Genomic DNA, 13,703 nt, shown 5'->3' with positions numbered 1-13,703 from the left:
TGCTCTGTTCGCAGCAAGATCCAAGTCTTTTTTTATTTTTTTAATGTCCTCAGGCCATGTAGGATCCAAATCTAGATCTAAGCAATGCAAAACTCATAGAGAGTCAACCCAATGGAACGTGAAAAACCCTGTTCTCAAAACCATGTTAAGGCATAAGTGTTCATATGGAGTTTCATCTTGGAGTTTTTATGTAGTTCTATTCTTTATTTTGGTTTGATCCAAACATATTCTTCTGAGACTAGTTAAATTTTCTCTGTTTTAATATGCCAATGGAAACAGCTGCATTACAGATATGCATTTCCTCAGTAGCAGAGACTTGTGGAAGGCAAACAAGTTATAATCCATCCACCACTGTGTAGCAAATCCTTTTGTTTTTTTTTTTCACAATTGGCTCCCATTAGGACCTGAACTCGAGGCCTTAAAATCCTTAAAATGACTCTAGTATCACTGAGCTAAAGCTCATTGGCGTGTGTGGGAAATCCTTTAAATGTACAGTTGCACACAAAACACAAGTAGCTGATATTCCAGTGCACCATAAACAGAAAATAAAGAGAACTCTTCTCGGAAGAACATCTTCTGCAAACTCATTTCATGCATGCTGAGATCAGGCTTCACCAATTGATATAAATATTAAAACTCATTTCATGAGAAAGCAAGTTAAGCTGTTCAACAAAAGGAAGTGAACTACAATATTCCAAAATTGGATGAAGTAGGCTTCTCCCACAGCTCCCTAGTAACAAAATAAGTTGAAAGTTACAAGTAAAAGAAAGGGTTCACAAACTGTACATTTTAATAGAAGTTCCTCAGTTCTCTATCTTCCTATGTTGTCGCTGCCTGAATCCGTAAGAATGGTTAACCTCCTTGCTGTCTTCAAAAACTCACTGCCATGACAATCATAAATAAAGTCTCTTAGCCAACTTTATAACAAAGAAACAAAAAGGATTGAAAAGAAAATTATAAGAATTACCTAAAGGGCTCATCTCCTGTGTGTTTTGTGGCACCAGCCACGTCTCGGTAAAGCACACAGCTTGGCATATCTGAATTCTCGATGCCAAACATGTTTGCCAACTTTCCATACAGTTCTTCATATGAGCCAATGACTGAGAGGTCAAGAGTTCGACCCACATCTTCTGATTCCAAAAACACCTTGCAATGACCAGTCTCCAAGCCAAGATTAGTTTTCCGGTGATCTTTGTACCAGGGAGACCTGTCATCTGAAGAATTTTCCTGCAGACCATTCTGCTGAAATACAGAAACAGAACCATCAGAAAGATTTGCTGTCTTCTCTGGATTTCCATCCGATGAACTATTTCCATTTGTATCACCAGAAAAGCTTTGAGAACTCCGCTGGTCTGTGAGAATGAGCTGACCAAACAATACAATATGTTGTGCCTTAGTTTCACTGTTTTCCTTCGAGCTCAGTGTGGGATTTCCAACTGTTAACAAGCAAGATATTTTCTCATCGTTTTCATTACTGCCCATGAAGTTGTGACTGGGAATTCTAGAAGTTGGTGCAGCTTGATCGAGCTGCTGGAAACCAAATGGAAACAGACCCGACCGCAGTTTGTTGAAGTGATCTGCTGTAGATAGTTCAAATTGAGCATGCCTGGCTCCCTGTATGCCTGCAGGAATGTTATCTGAGACACAGCATAAGGGACTGTTCGAACTGAGAGGGTTGCCGGTAAATGATGGCACTGGAAATTGGCTGATTAAGGAAAAATCTGGGGGTTGTGGAAATCTCAACTTTTTTCTTGGAGGTGAGAAGGGTGAGAGATGAATGGCGGGCATGTTCGATACCAATTCAACCAGCCATGGGCTAACACGCTTTACATTTTGGAGTAAATCTGGCTCATCCCATGATACCTGAAAGATGATATTTATTAGAAAATGATATTTAGAAAGAAAAATTACATTCAGAATCGAGTAGTTTAACACTACAAGTAGATAATAAATTCATTAAGCATGAAAATTATGCATATTAAATCCAATGCAGTGAGTCAATCTCAATATCCACATAATTTATTCAATTCAGTGATCTGACAAAAGAACTTTTCAGCAAAAATCGTAATCATGATTTATAGTGCCAGGGTTAAACAAAGAATCACAAAGATCTCATTAGTAGAATACCATAGCATGAATTACAAAAGAATTCCACTACTAAAAAATTTAAGGAAAGTTAATATGTTGGAGCAGTGAGAAATATTTCAGATTTGCTGATAGGCAATGCAGATCACAGCAACAGCATCATGTAGTACCAAATTTATCCATTAAAGAAAGATAAATCCGTGCCCCAGTATCACTAAGAAGTTAAAACCAAGGAGATTCAAGGAATAGAAGATCTACAAATATCACAATCTCTAAATGCTAAATCAGGATATTAAATACCTGTAGAAGTCTCCATGGAGAATTAGGCCAGCGGATGGGATCAGCAACCTGAACAGAAGATATAGTTCCCATGAACCAGCTAATCCTAGATGAATCCTCTGTCTCAAATGCCATTTTGAATCTCATCCCTGGACACCACTGAATCTGCATTGCAGTCCTCACAGCTGAGGCCCTAACACAAAATTCTGGGGCGCTTGCTCTTGGATAGTAAACAACCTCAAAGGGCTGCCAATTGGCTGCAAGAGTTGCAGCCTGAATAACAGACTCAGCCATCACTTTCCCCTTCATATCGCCATTACCATTCCTTTTCATCAATTTATTCTCATCTCCCCTCAAAAACCCAGAATAACCCCCAAACGAATTCCACCCAGATGGATACTCATTTCCACCACCAATCTCTCTCTTGGCACGCCTAATCCCCACACAAAGATCCCCATTTTCTGCCCTCAAAAACACAATAGAATCCCCCGCTACAAGTTTCTTCTGGTTCACAAAATTACTCCAACCAGTAGTCAACAAATGGCGTCTGGGAGTTCCTCTATAGATATGCCTAAACTTCCAAGTCTCACCATGCACATCCTTGGCAAGAATGGTCTGCACAGGAGGCTCAGCACTATAATCCAACCTTGGAAATATAGTCTCAGCACAATAACGAGGGACAGAGAACCCACCACCATTATTAGCATCAGATTGAGTCAATGTCTTGGCAAAAGAAGCAGGCTTCTCTTGAGAAGCCTTTCCATCAAACAAACCATCATCACTACCATCCTCCATGCACACCATATCTCTGTCACTCAAAGGGACTAACCTAATTTTGGCGTAAACCTCGTCAGTTTCAGGATCTGCCAAGTACTTGATGGCAGATACCTTGCAAGGGATCATTGCAGGAATCTTGCAATGACCAAAATCTACATTTCCTTGGGCGTGTTCAGCATGCCCCTGAGGAAAGTAGATCACTTTAGAGTTCACAGGAGGCATTCGGACCATGCCACCAGCACAAACATGCCATAATTGTGAATCTAAGCACTTCTCTGCAACTCTTTGGGATTTCATAACTCCAAAGTCTCTAATCATCTGCTAATACTCAATTACAGGATTAGAAGAACACCTACAAAAAAAATTTGGACAAATACATCATCATTCAACAAATAAATTAAAACCCAAAAACCAAAATATGAGATTGTGTAACAATTTCTCAAAAACGAAATCTATGAGAAAAAACCCAAAAACGTGTCATCCATAACAAAAAAGAAAAGAACAAAAAAAGCACCTTTAATTAACCTTTCAAACCTCCAAGAAAAACCCAACAAAATTCAGAACTTCAATATCCTTCCAGGAAAGCAAGCCAAGAAAGGGAGAGGAAAGAAAGGAAGAGGAAATGGAAAGGTAGAGAGAGTGAGAGTCGAACTAAAAGATTGAAGCTTTAAAGAGAAATAGAAAGAGAAAAGATAGGATGTTGGTTTTTGAAGAGGTAGGAATGTGAATGTGTTATAAAAACAATATGTTATTCTTCCATGGTTTTGGGTCACAAGTCCACCACCACAGACAAATACTCAGGTGAAATTGATCCAATCAAAGACTTTATTTCTGCTTTCCCATTTTTACTTTTTTTTTCTTTTTTCTCAGATCTCAATTTCTTTTTTTTTTAAATTCACTCAACAGTCAACACACGAAACACTAGTTTTAGTTTGCCATTTACTCTTGTGTCGGCGCGTGCAAATTACGTCTAGATTATTTTTCTTTGTTACTCTTAGAAATGTGAGATGAATTTCTCAAAAGAAGGTTTTCTTGTTATTTTATTAAAAATAATATTTTATTTGTCAATAATTATTTTAAATAATAAAAATAAATTTTCATCTTATGGATAGAATATTCAAATAAAATATAGAATATTTCCAAGTGGAGGGGGAAAAAGTGGTCTAGGGGTGACATACACGCTATGCACATGGCGAGTGGGATGGATCTGCAATATATAAATTAAAAAAGAAACATACAAATTATTTAAAAAAGGAAAAAAAGAATTTATTTAATAAATAAGAATTACTTATACAAATTAAAAACTGCAAAATCCACTAAAACGAGATTTTGGCTTAAACAATGTCAAAATATCGCGGGTGATTCAGCTCTGAAATCAAGGCAAACCCTAATCCTAACCATGTACATTTGACTAGGGTTAAGTTCATGTCGACCGAGGCCCTAACTTTGCGGGATTAACTACGGTTAAATCTGAACCGAACCTTGGGATTAAGTTAAATTAACCATGGTCATTGGTCAATACCAAGACTCTTCTTGTCACTGGTTGTTAAGCGTGTTCCTGATTTTTTGGTCGGATGGACAAGAATTGGTCATAGTAATTACGGTGATCAGAGGAGGGCAAATGTGGAAAACGGGAGCTCCGACAATTATGTTGACATGACTGTTTTACCCTTGAGATATCAGGGTTAATTAAATTAACTTTTGGGAATTTTCTTAAAGAACTTTTGAAACTTTAATTTAAAAAAAAAAAATCATTTATATGGTCGCAATACTTGATTTTTAATTTTTTAAAATAAATTTTTAAATTAAAAAAAAAGTATATTCTTTCATTATAAACATGCAAATTAATAAAAAAATAATTAAATTAAATTTTTTATGAAATTCTAATATCAAAACAATATAAACACCTTTATTAATTTCATCGTGACTTGATATTAAGGTCATATTTATTTTAAATAAATTATTTTCTAAAAACTCTACTTATTAGAAAGTAAATTACTTAATTTAAAATAAATAATTTACTTTTTAAAAAATAAAAAAAGAAAAGCTTTCCACTTTTTAAAAAGTGAATACTTACTTTCAATTTTTAAAGTAAGTAAAGTAAGTTTTTAATTTTTTTTTTTTAAATCTTTCATAATTTTTAAAACAGCATTATTCTAAACATTGTTTAAAAAATAATTTAAAAATTGTTTAATTATTTTTATTTTTTTATATTTAAAACATATTATTTTTAATTTAAAATTAATTTTTAATAATGTTAATTAACATATTTAAAATGATATTTTTATCAATAATAATTTAAATATTAATATAAAAGAAATTCTTAATGTGATGGTGATATGGATGCAAAAGTATTGCAAATGCTTGACTTTTTCTGTTAAATCTTTGTCTAAAGATTAATTGTTGTGAAATAGACATTGCACCAATATGCAAAAAGGAGCAACAAGTGGACACCACTGGTTTTCAAAAGAAATGATGCCATTTTATTGCTCAAGTAATGCATTCAATGATGACTTTTATCTTCCAGCAATGAATAGTGGCACCCAAGTAGGAAAAATTCAATTTTTCTCCCTATAAATTTCTATTTCTATTTTAAAATAATTTAATTTATATCTCTTCCAACTAAAGAAAAAAAATAATATTGGTACACTCTAATGAGTTTAAGGGATCAAGTTTCATTCTGTGGAGGATTTATAAATTTCACTGTAATCTCTCAAAGTTAATGATATATTTTGGTTTTAAATTAAGAAAAAAAACATAATTTAAAAAAAAAATGATAAAAACATTCCAGAGAATCTCTTAAAAGACCCAGAAGAGCCTGAAAGAGACCCTTTAACCAGACATATAGAAACAACAAATGGACATGAGTTAGAAGTGAAAACCAACATTGATAAAGACATCAACATTTGTCCATCTTATGAGCTTACCCATTCCAACAAACTTCACCCCACTTGACCCACCAATTAATTAATTTTTATTAAGTGACCTCTCAACAAGGTTTAGGTTGATGGGGTTTTCTCCAACCTTTCTTTAGCTATTTCTTAGTGTTATTGGTCCAAGCAGTTTAATTAATTTTTGTATGATTTTTATTAAAAAAAAAAATTAAATTGAATCCATTGTTATTATGATTTTCGTTTTTTCTGGACCCTCTCATGAAGATAATTGTCCAGAGTTATTGTCTTTCTTAATGTGGGCCTTTGATGGCAACCAATTTATAAGGAGACAAAATTTACTAGTGTCTGTTGCAATTAATTTTGATGTTCTCCTTTTTTTTCTTCATCGAAAATGGAAAATTAATGGTTGTTGGGATAAATCACTCAAAATAAAACTGTTGGAGGCAACTTCTTCAATAGCAGAGCAAAATAAAGGAGGTGGAGACAGAAGAGGGAGATTACGTATGGGCACAAGCCACATAATAGCCTCAACGCACAAAATAAATCCCATTAGTTGTTCTTGACTGGAAGAACTAATCACAGGGGAGATGATCGGCAAACTCAGGATCGACTCTTGCTTAAAAGGAAGGAAGATTTGATGTATGGTCATGTTTAGTATAAAATAATTAAAATTGTAATATAATCATGATTGCATTGTATATTTAATTAACACAAAAAAAAAATTTAACGTAATGAAAAAATAATTACATAATATGATTAATTATACTTAAAATAACATAATGGTTATTATATTTTATTTTTTTTAATTTATTATTAATAATATTATCACTATCACCACTACTTGATTATCATTACTACTATAATAAGTATTGTCACCGTCACCACCATCATCATTTTGTTACTATCATCGCTATCTCATCACTTGACTACCATTATCATTACTTAGCTATTATCATTATCACCTCTACCACCATGCAGCCACTACTACCACCACTCCTCACCCTACCACTATCACCGCTATCTACTATCACCTGACTACTACCTTACCTTGTCACCACTCACCACCACCACTTTACCATCGTCACCACTCAACTACCTACAATAATTACTTATTAACATTATAAATAAATTAAATATTAAAATAAAAATTATCATTATATTATATTACTTATATTTTAATTTTACAATCAAACAGAGGAATATAATAACAATTATATTATATTAAAATTTTAATTATGTTATATAATTGATTTCATTATATTACATTACATTAAACGTAACCTAAGTGTAATCAACTAAAAATAACATATGTAAATTAAATGAATTTACTATTTTTAAAATTGTTTTCATAAATATATTAACTATAGATTTTCTCTTAACCACATCATTTCACCTAAAAAATAATGATTATACGTGTTTTGATTTCAGTAACATAAGCGAAAGTTCAATTTGATAAAAAGATTATTGGATAATAAAAAATAGCCTTTATCATTGATTTAACTCTCCAATTATACCATGAAGATTTCCCATAGAAATCAAACCCCAGAAATAAAAATCAACAAATAAGCAATAATATATATATATATATATATATATATATATATATATATATATATATATGTATTCACACGTGTATAGATTAGTCCAATCATTTATCAAACTAAGAACATAAAGAAAAATAAGGGTAAGGTATGTGGAATACAAGCAGCATCACTCATGTTAGTTACTTGTCACACTCTGCCGACAAATTTTGTGCTTCTCATGTTTTCTTTCTTTTTCTTTTAATAATATTAATAATAATGATACATATGAAAATATCCACTCGATAAATTGATAACACGTGAACGTAGTGATTATCATTTTTGTATTTACAGTGTATCACGTCTGTATATAAAAGGTAATAATCCTTATCGAATCAGATGGAGAGGATACCTAATCCTAATCTATCAACCGATCATTAGGCCACTTAAAAAGACCACTCGAATGCCATTAACACCGATCCTTTAAGGTAACTCCTGAAGAAGGACTGAATGGAAAATCAAAGAGTGACTAATAGATAAATGGCTTAAGGTTCAATCTACCTCATGAACTTATGGTGGAGGTTTAATTTAATCTATTTTAAATTTTTGATTCAATTTAATTCATAAATTTAAATTTATGCTCAAATTAATTTAATTAATAAAAATGTGTAATTACTTAATTATTTTTTAAAATATTAAAATATTATTTTTATATTGTATAGTTAATTAATAAAAATTATCAAATTCTTTGTTTAATTTTAAAAAATTATTGAACTACTAATTTAATTTAATGATAATTTATCATTATTTTTAAAAAATAATTCAAATTAAAATTAAAATTTAAAATTTCATAGTTTTACACGTGAATCTTTAAAATTCATTGATTAATAAATATGCGTGAATTAAAAAAAAAGAAAATTTTATTTTATTTAATTTTATAAAATTAGAGATGGTGAATTAGTGGGGTGCTGAAAGCAACATGCCCTAGAAAAAGAATAACTGAAAGCAGGCAAATGCCCTTAGATTGTCCTTATCTGTCATTGAAATAATCGGACTCCTTTCTCACTGACAATACTGTAACTGTCAGAGAAACAAACACTAGCGTCCGCTCCTGCTACCAACTAATAATACGCCACAGGGTAAAACTCAAAACGGTAAGAAAAAATTATAAAAAAAGTTAACCGGCCTCAGCTTTTTGCTACCGTGACAGCTAGAAGACAAATCCAGCGCCGTACGGGTAAAGAATTTCCGTCACGGAAGCTCACTGAGATCGGACGAGTTTCAAAGATTGATCTGCTTAAGTGGGACCCCACCGAGCTGTGTGATTGTCGTCAGTGATGTGATGGGACATGACTTGTGGGTCCACGGGGACGGAAGGTGTGGGCCGCTCGGCAGAATCTCTGTCGTTACTTATGGAGCTAGTGATTTTTTTTTTCTTAATCACCGGCGTAAGAATTGTTATTTTCTGACTTTTTCTTTGACTTTTTCCTTTTTTTTTTTTTCCTTTTTAAATACATCAATTTTGGATCAAATTGATCCGATCAAAAGATTTAAAAATATATATTTCTTATTTATAAATTATTTTTTAATAAGATTAATAAGTAAGAATAATGTAGAATATAATTTTTAAAAAAAATATATATATACATAAAAATTTAAAGTTTATATTTAAAAATTGATCTCAAAGAGTAAGATAATCTCTATTTCCCTCTCTCATATTTCTTTTCATTTGTATTCATATTCTTTTTTTTTTTTACACTCTTTTTATTTTTTTTATTTTTTAATAAAAAATTATTACAATTTATAAGCATAAAAACATTAATTATTTCCTTATATATCTCTAAATAATTAAGCTGATAATTTAAAATTTTATTTTTTAATTAAAAAATATAAAAATAATATCGAAGTAATTAAATGAAAATATTTAAATAATTAAAAAAATATAAATTTAAAATTCATCTCTATATAATAAAGAATTAACTAATTAATTTTATTAAAATAAAAGGACTAAATAATAATAATTTTTTAAATATATTGACCAACTAATTAGTTTCACTAAGATAAATAGACTGAATAATAATTTAATAAATATTAACTAATAAAAAATTTAATAAAATGACTAAATAGTTTAACAAAAGTAAAATATATAAATTAAATAATATATTTTTTAAAATAATATGACTAAATAATTAATTTTATTAAAATATAATGACCAGATAATAATTTTCCCTTAAATGCTCATATTTTATATGATGTTTGTATAATATTATTACATTGATAATTACAAAAACTTATCGTAATTACATTTTGTAAAAAAAAAATTAATGTAAAATTATCAAATTGATTTAAATTTCATTTATTAAAATATAAAATTTTAATATAACTATTTTTTTATCATATTAATTTATAATTTGAAATTACTAAATTTATTTTAAAATTTAATTTTCTTCAAATGTTAGTAAATTTTGATTAGTTTTAATATATATGAATTTTAATAAAAGTTTTATTTATACATTTTGTTTTAATATCGATTTAATTTAATTTTGATTTAATTATTATTGGATACCTCAAGCTCTTAATCTTTTGCTTCATCGATTAAAGATATGGTTAATGTAATAACCTGATTTTTTAAAAAAAATAAAAATTTTTATATTTTTTATATAATATTTAAATATTATTTTAATATTATTTAATAAATTTATAATTTTTATAAAATTTTCATTTATATATATATTTAATGTTATTTCAAAACATATTTTATAAATTATTTAATAATTCAATTTTAATTTAAATGATTAGTTTTAAATATTAATGTTAAGCCAATTAACAAAATATATAGTTTTATTATTTTTAACCTTAGTTTCAAGATTTGATTTATTGTTATTAATTTGAATATTATTATCAATATTATTTATTGAATTCATTTATTATTTAATTGTATATATATTAGTATTTTGCGACTTATTTGAAAAATATATAAAGATCAAGGATTTATTTGAAATTTTTCTAGGAATGAATATAAACAAATGCTTGTCTAGATCCATTCTCATATTTTAAAAAAAAGGATGAAAGGGGAGTGAGCAGCAGCCCTTTTTCTCTTTCCCCCCCCCCCCCCTCCTCCCTTTTCTCTCTTTTTTTCCTCCTCTCTTCCCGTCACTCTCCCCCTCCCTCTCTTTTTCTCGTGGGCAGCGAGCCACCAGCCACCATGGCTAGCCGGTGAGGAGTCACCCCACCCTGGTCGATGCAGGCGAGCAACCTTTTAGTCAAAGCAGCAGCGAACGAGGGAGGAGAGAGAAAAATGTGCGCACAGGGGTAGCAATTTCCGAGAGTAATTTCGGCTTTTCCGATGTTCGATTAAGGCGATTTTAGTGGCGTTGGAAAGCTTATTCAGAGAGCTTTCTTTTAATACCAATTTTGCAGCAAATGGTGATCAGAGGAAAAAGTTATAGAGGGGAGAAGTTTAGAGTTTTCAAGTTATTCGTTCAGATCTAGGATAATATGAACTTTGGATCGATGATTCGAGACCACTGATGGACTCAGAGTGACGAAACCTTTGAGATGGGACTGACCTTGCTCCAATCAGACACCGCTTGAAAAAGCCAATTATCAGACGGTCCAGATCACTTGATGAGATTTTTTACTTTTTGATGCCTAAAAATTAAATATAATTATATGATAATTATTAATAATCTTTGGGCTTCGTTTAGGTGTGATCGGATAGATGATGACTCACTGGCGCCTGAGACTGAGTTTTTAGCCTGATCCAACTGCCCGGCGATAAGGGTGAGTATTCGGTTCAAACCGAACCGAACTGAATCAAATCAAATTATGAAAATTGAATTACATATTTTAGAAATCTAACAGAACCGAAATGGATGAAAAATCGAATCGAATCAAATCGCTCTATTTCAATTCGGTTTGGATGAAATTGATCGGTTTTATTTTTTATTATTTTTTAATTTATACTTAATTTTTAAGTTATTTGATCTGATTTTGACATTGGTTTGAACCTAATAACCATTGATCAATGAAATTAAACAATTTATATATATAAAATTACATATAATTCATAAATTATATATAAAAATAAATCAATTCAAAAATAATAAAACTATTCGATTCGATTCGGTTTGGTTTAACTGATTTTTTCTCTTCAAAATCGAACCAAATTAAAATAACTAAAATTTTTATAATATAAAACTGAACCGAATTATCTTAAAAACTGAACCAAATTATCGAATTAAGGCAGTGCGGTTCGGTTTATTCGATTTGAACTCAATAATGCTCATCCCTACTCAGCGGCTCATCCTGAAACATAGTCAATATTATAATCGATCCTGACATTTTTAGAAATCCTGAACACATCTTAGGTAGCAGAATTTGCAAAGGTAGTCCCAAACTTAAGTTGTGTAATTTTTACCTTAGTTAAGCTTAGCTAGATAAATCTGTAAAATATTTTTGGCTTCGTAAAATTAATTAAAATAATTTTAAATAATATAAAGACGATGTAGAGGACCTCCAGAAATATTTTTATAATTTTTGAAGTGCTGAAAATAAATATTTAGACTGTAGAGAAGTTAAGGACCTGAGCTAGAGTTTGAAGGATTAGACTTAGATTTGGATTCTTGTAGGTCCCAAATTGGCATTTTAATTATTGTTGTTTCGTTTTCTTGTAGGAGATTTAGGTCCAATTATAGGAGAGATTCTGTCAAAATTTTGGTAAGACCTTAGATTTCTTTTAATTCTATAGTTTGAATTAATTATTTAATTTTGTTAATTTTTTTATAGAGGTCAGTGTGTATATTTAGATGATCGGTACTAGCCGTCTTTTTCTTTCCAGCCGGACCAGCTGTAAATGGGTCGATCAGTCTATGAGTTGAATATTGATTATTTTTTTAATTTCAATATTAATTATATATTTGGTATGTTCATGCATTTTATAAATATTTAATTATGTGCATGTATAGTTAATATATTAGGGGCATTTTGGTTGTTACATATTTAATTATTGTTATTTATTTGTGATTGTCGTCCTGAGGATAATTTGAAACTCTGTGTGTATGTTGGCGTGAGTATGGTGTGAATATGGATAGGATGGGTAGTTGCGGCTAGAGCTTGACTTGCTAGGATCCGAATCTTATATATGAATAAGTCGAGGTGAGTACTGCTTTGAGTTGATCTCGCAAACCCCCCCACTTAGATTATTAAGTGAAAGTTCGGCTTGAGTTGACCTTGCTAGCAGGTATTGGATTAAGAGAGTTGTATAAAAGATCAACTCCTATATGTGTGTGTGTGTGTGTGTGATACACTGGGTGTGTGAGTAGCTCCAAATTAACTTCTCGTGCGAATATTGCGTGAATTAATTGTTATATATGATAAATGTGCATTTCATGATAGGATTGCACTAGTTTTAGATAGTTATAGAAATTGCACGTATAATCAATATCTAAACAACGCTCATTCCTGTTCAACTATTTTTTTTCCAGATTGCAAGAGAGCATATTTATTTCTTCAAGTCTAACTTGCATTTTTCCTCCGCAGATTGTGCTTCTTAGTTTAATAATATATTGTAACTATTTATTTATTTGTTAATAACTAGAACTCCACTGTCACATTGGGTTATGTATTTATGGTATTAATTAATGAAAATTTATCATGATATTAAATAGTTTATGCATGATGGTATTAGGGTTGAGCTGAGCTTCCCTAATTTTGATTTCTAATAATCATTGGGTTGGGTTGACCCAAATAAAAACATAATATTTTTTTTTTAATTATATTTGCATGTTGGGCCTTGGTTTTGGCCTTAGTTATGGGTTTGAAAATAGTGAGACTTACTACGGATCTTAGATACTTTATACTGGTCTAGGTCTTAGTGCCGGTGTAATACCCCTGATTTTTTTATATATTATTATTGGGCTACGTGTAGGTATCCTCAATTCGCGGAAATTCGACAGTTGTCCGGATCTGTGAATTTCCGCATGCACTACCGAAAAAGTCTCCGAATTGGATCGAGGTTTTGGCTACCCCACCATTGTCAGGCATCCCGAGCGCGTTCCCGAAGTCGGAATCGGCAAAGGTAAACCTGAACCTTGCTTTTTCGTAATTTTCTAGTATTTAAATAGGATTAAAAATCCATAAAATATTT

General features: G+C 30.8%; 1 protein-coding gene across 3 annotated transcripts; it reads right to left on the bottom strand.

The window, feature by feature from the left end:
* Positions 1–610: 610 nt before the first annotated feature.
* On the bottom strand, positions 611–3,908 carry LOC110672583 (auxin response factor 18). Of its 3 annotated transcripts, none has more exons than XM_021835387.2 (4): positions 3,656–3,908; positions 2,386–3,493; positions 968–1,863; positions 611–881 (listed from the first exon to the last, which is right to left on the bottom strand). In XM_021835387.2, the coding sequence occupies exons 2-4, from the start codon at positions 3,457–3,459 to the stop codon at positions 812–814; spliced, it is 2,040 nt and encodes a 679-aa protein (XP_021691079.2). In that variant the 5' UTR covers positions 3,460–3,493; positions 3,656–3,908; the 3' UTR covers positions 611–811. The 3 variants fall into 3 exon arrangements, with proteins under 3 accessions (XP_021691079.2, XP_021691080.2, XP_058007603.1); XM_021835388.2 differs by having other exon boundaries at positions 3,667–3,908; XM_058151620.1 differs by lacking the exon at positions 3,656–3,908 and having other exon boundaries at positions 2,386–3,632.
* Between the last annotated feature and the right edge of the window lie 9,795 nt (positions 3,909–13,703).

This window comes from Hevea brasiliensis, chromosome 8 (assembly GCF_030052815.1).
Source record: "Hevea brasiliensis isolate MT/VB/25A 57/8 chromosome 8, ASM3005281v1, whole genome shotgun sequence".
NCBI classification, from domain to species: domain Eukaryota; kingdom Viridiplantae; phylum Streptophyta; class Magnoliopsida; order Malpighiales; family Euphorbiaceae; genus Hevea; species Hevea brasiliensis.
This window is presented reverse-complemented; position numbering and strand designations above follow the sequence as displayed.

What these genes read in the sequence shown, in the direction of transcription:
- LOC110672583 (XM_021835387.2), bottom strand. Translation starts at nt 3,459, where the DNA reads ATGATTAGAGACTTTGGAGTTATGAAATCCCAAAGAGTTGCAGAGAAG. An exon ending in CTCCATGGAGACTTCTACAG is followed by an intron (nt 1,864 to 2,385) that starts GTATTTAATATC and finishes ATCATCTTTCAG; the next exon opens with GTATCATGGGATGAGCCAGA. An exon ending in ACAGGAGATGAGCCCTTTAG is followed by an intron (nt 882 to 967) that starts GTAATTCTTATA and finishes TTGTCATGGCAG; the next exon opens with TGAGTTTTTGAAGACAGCAA.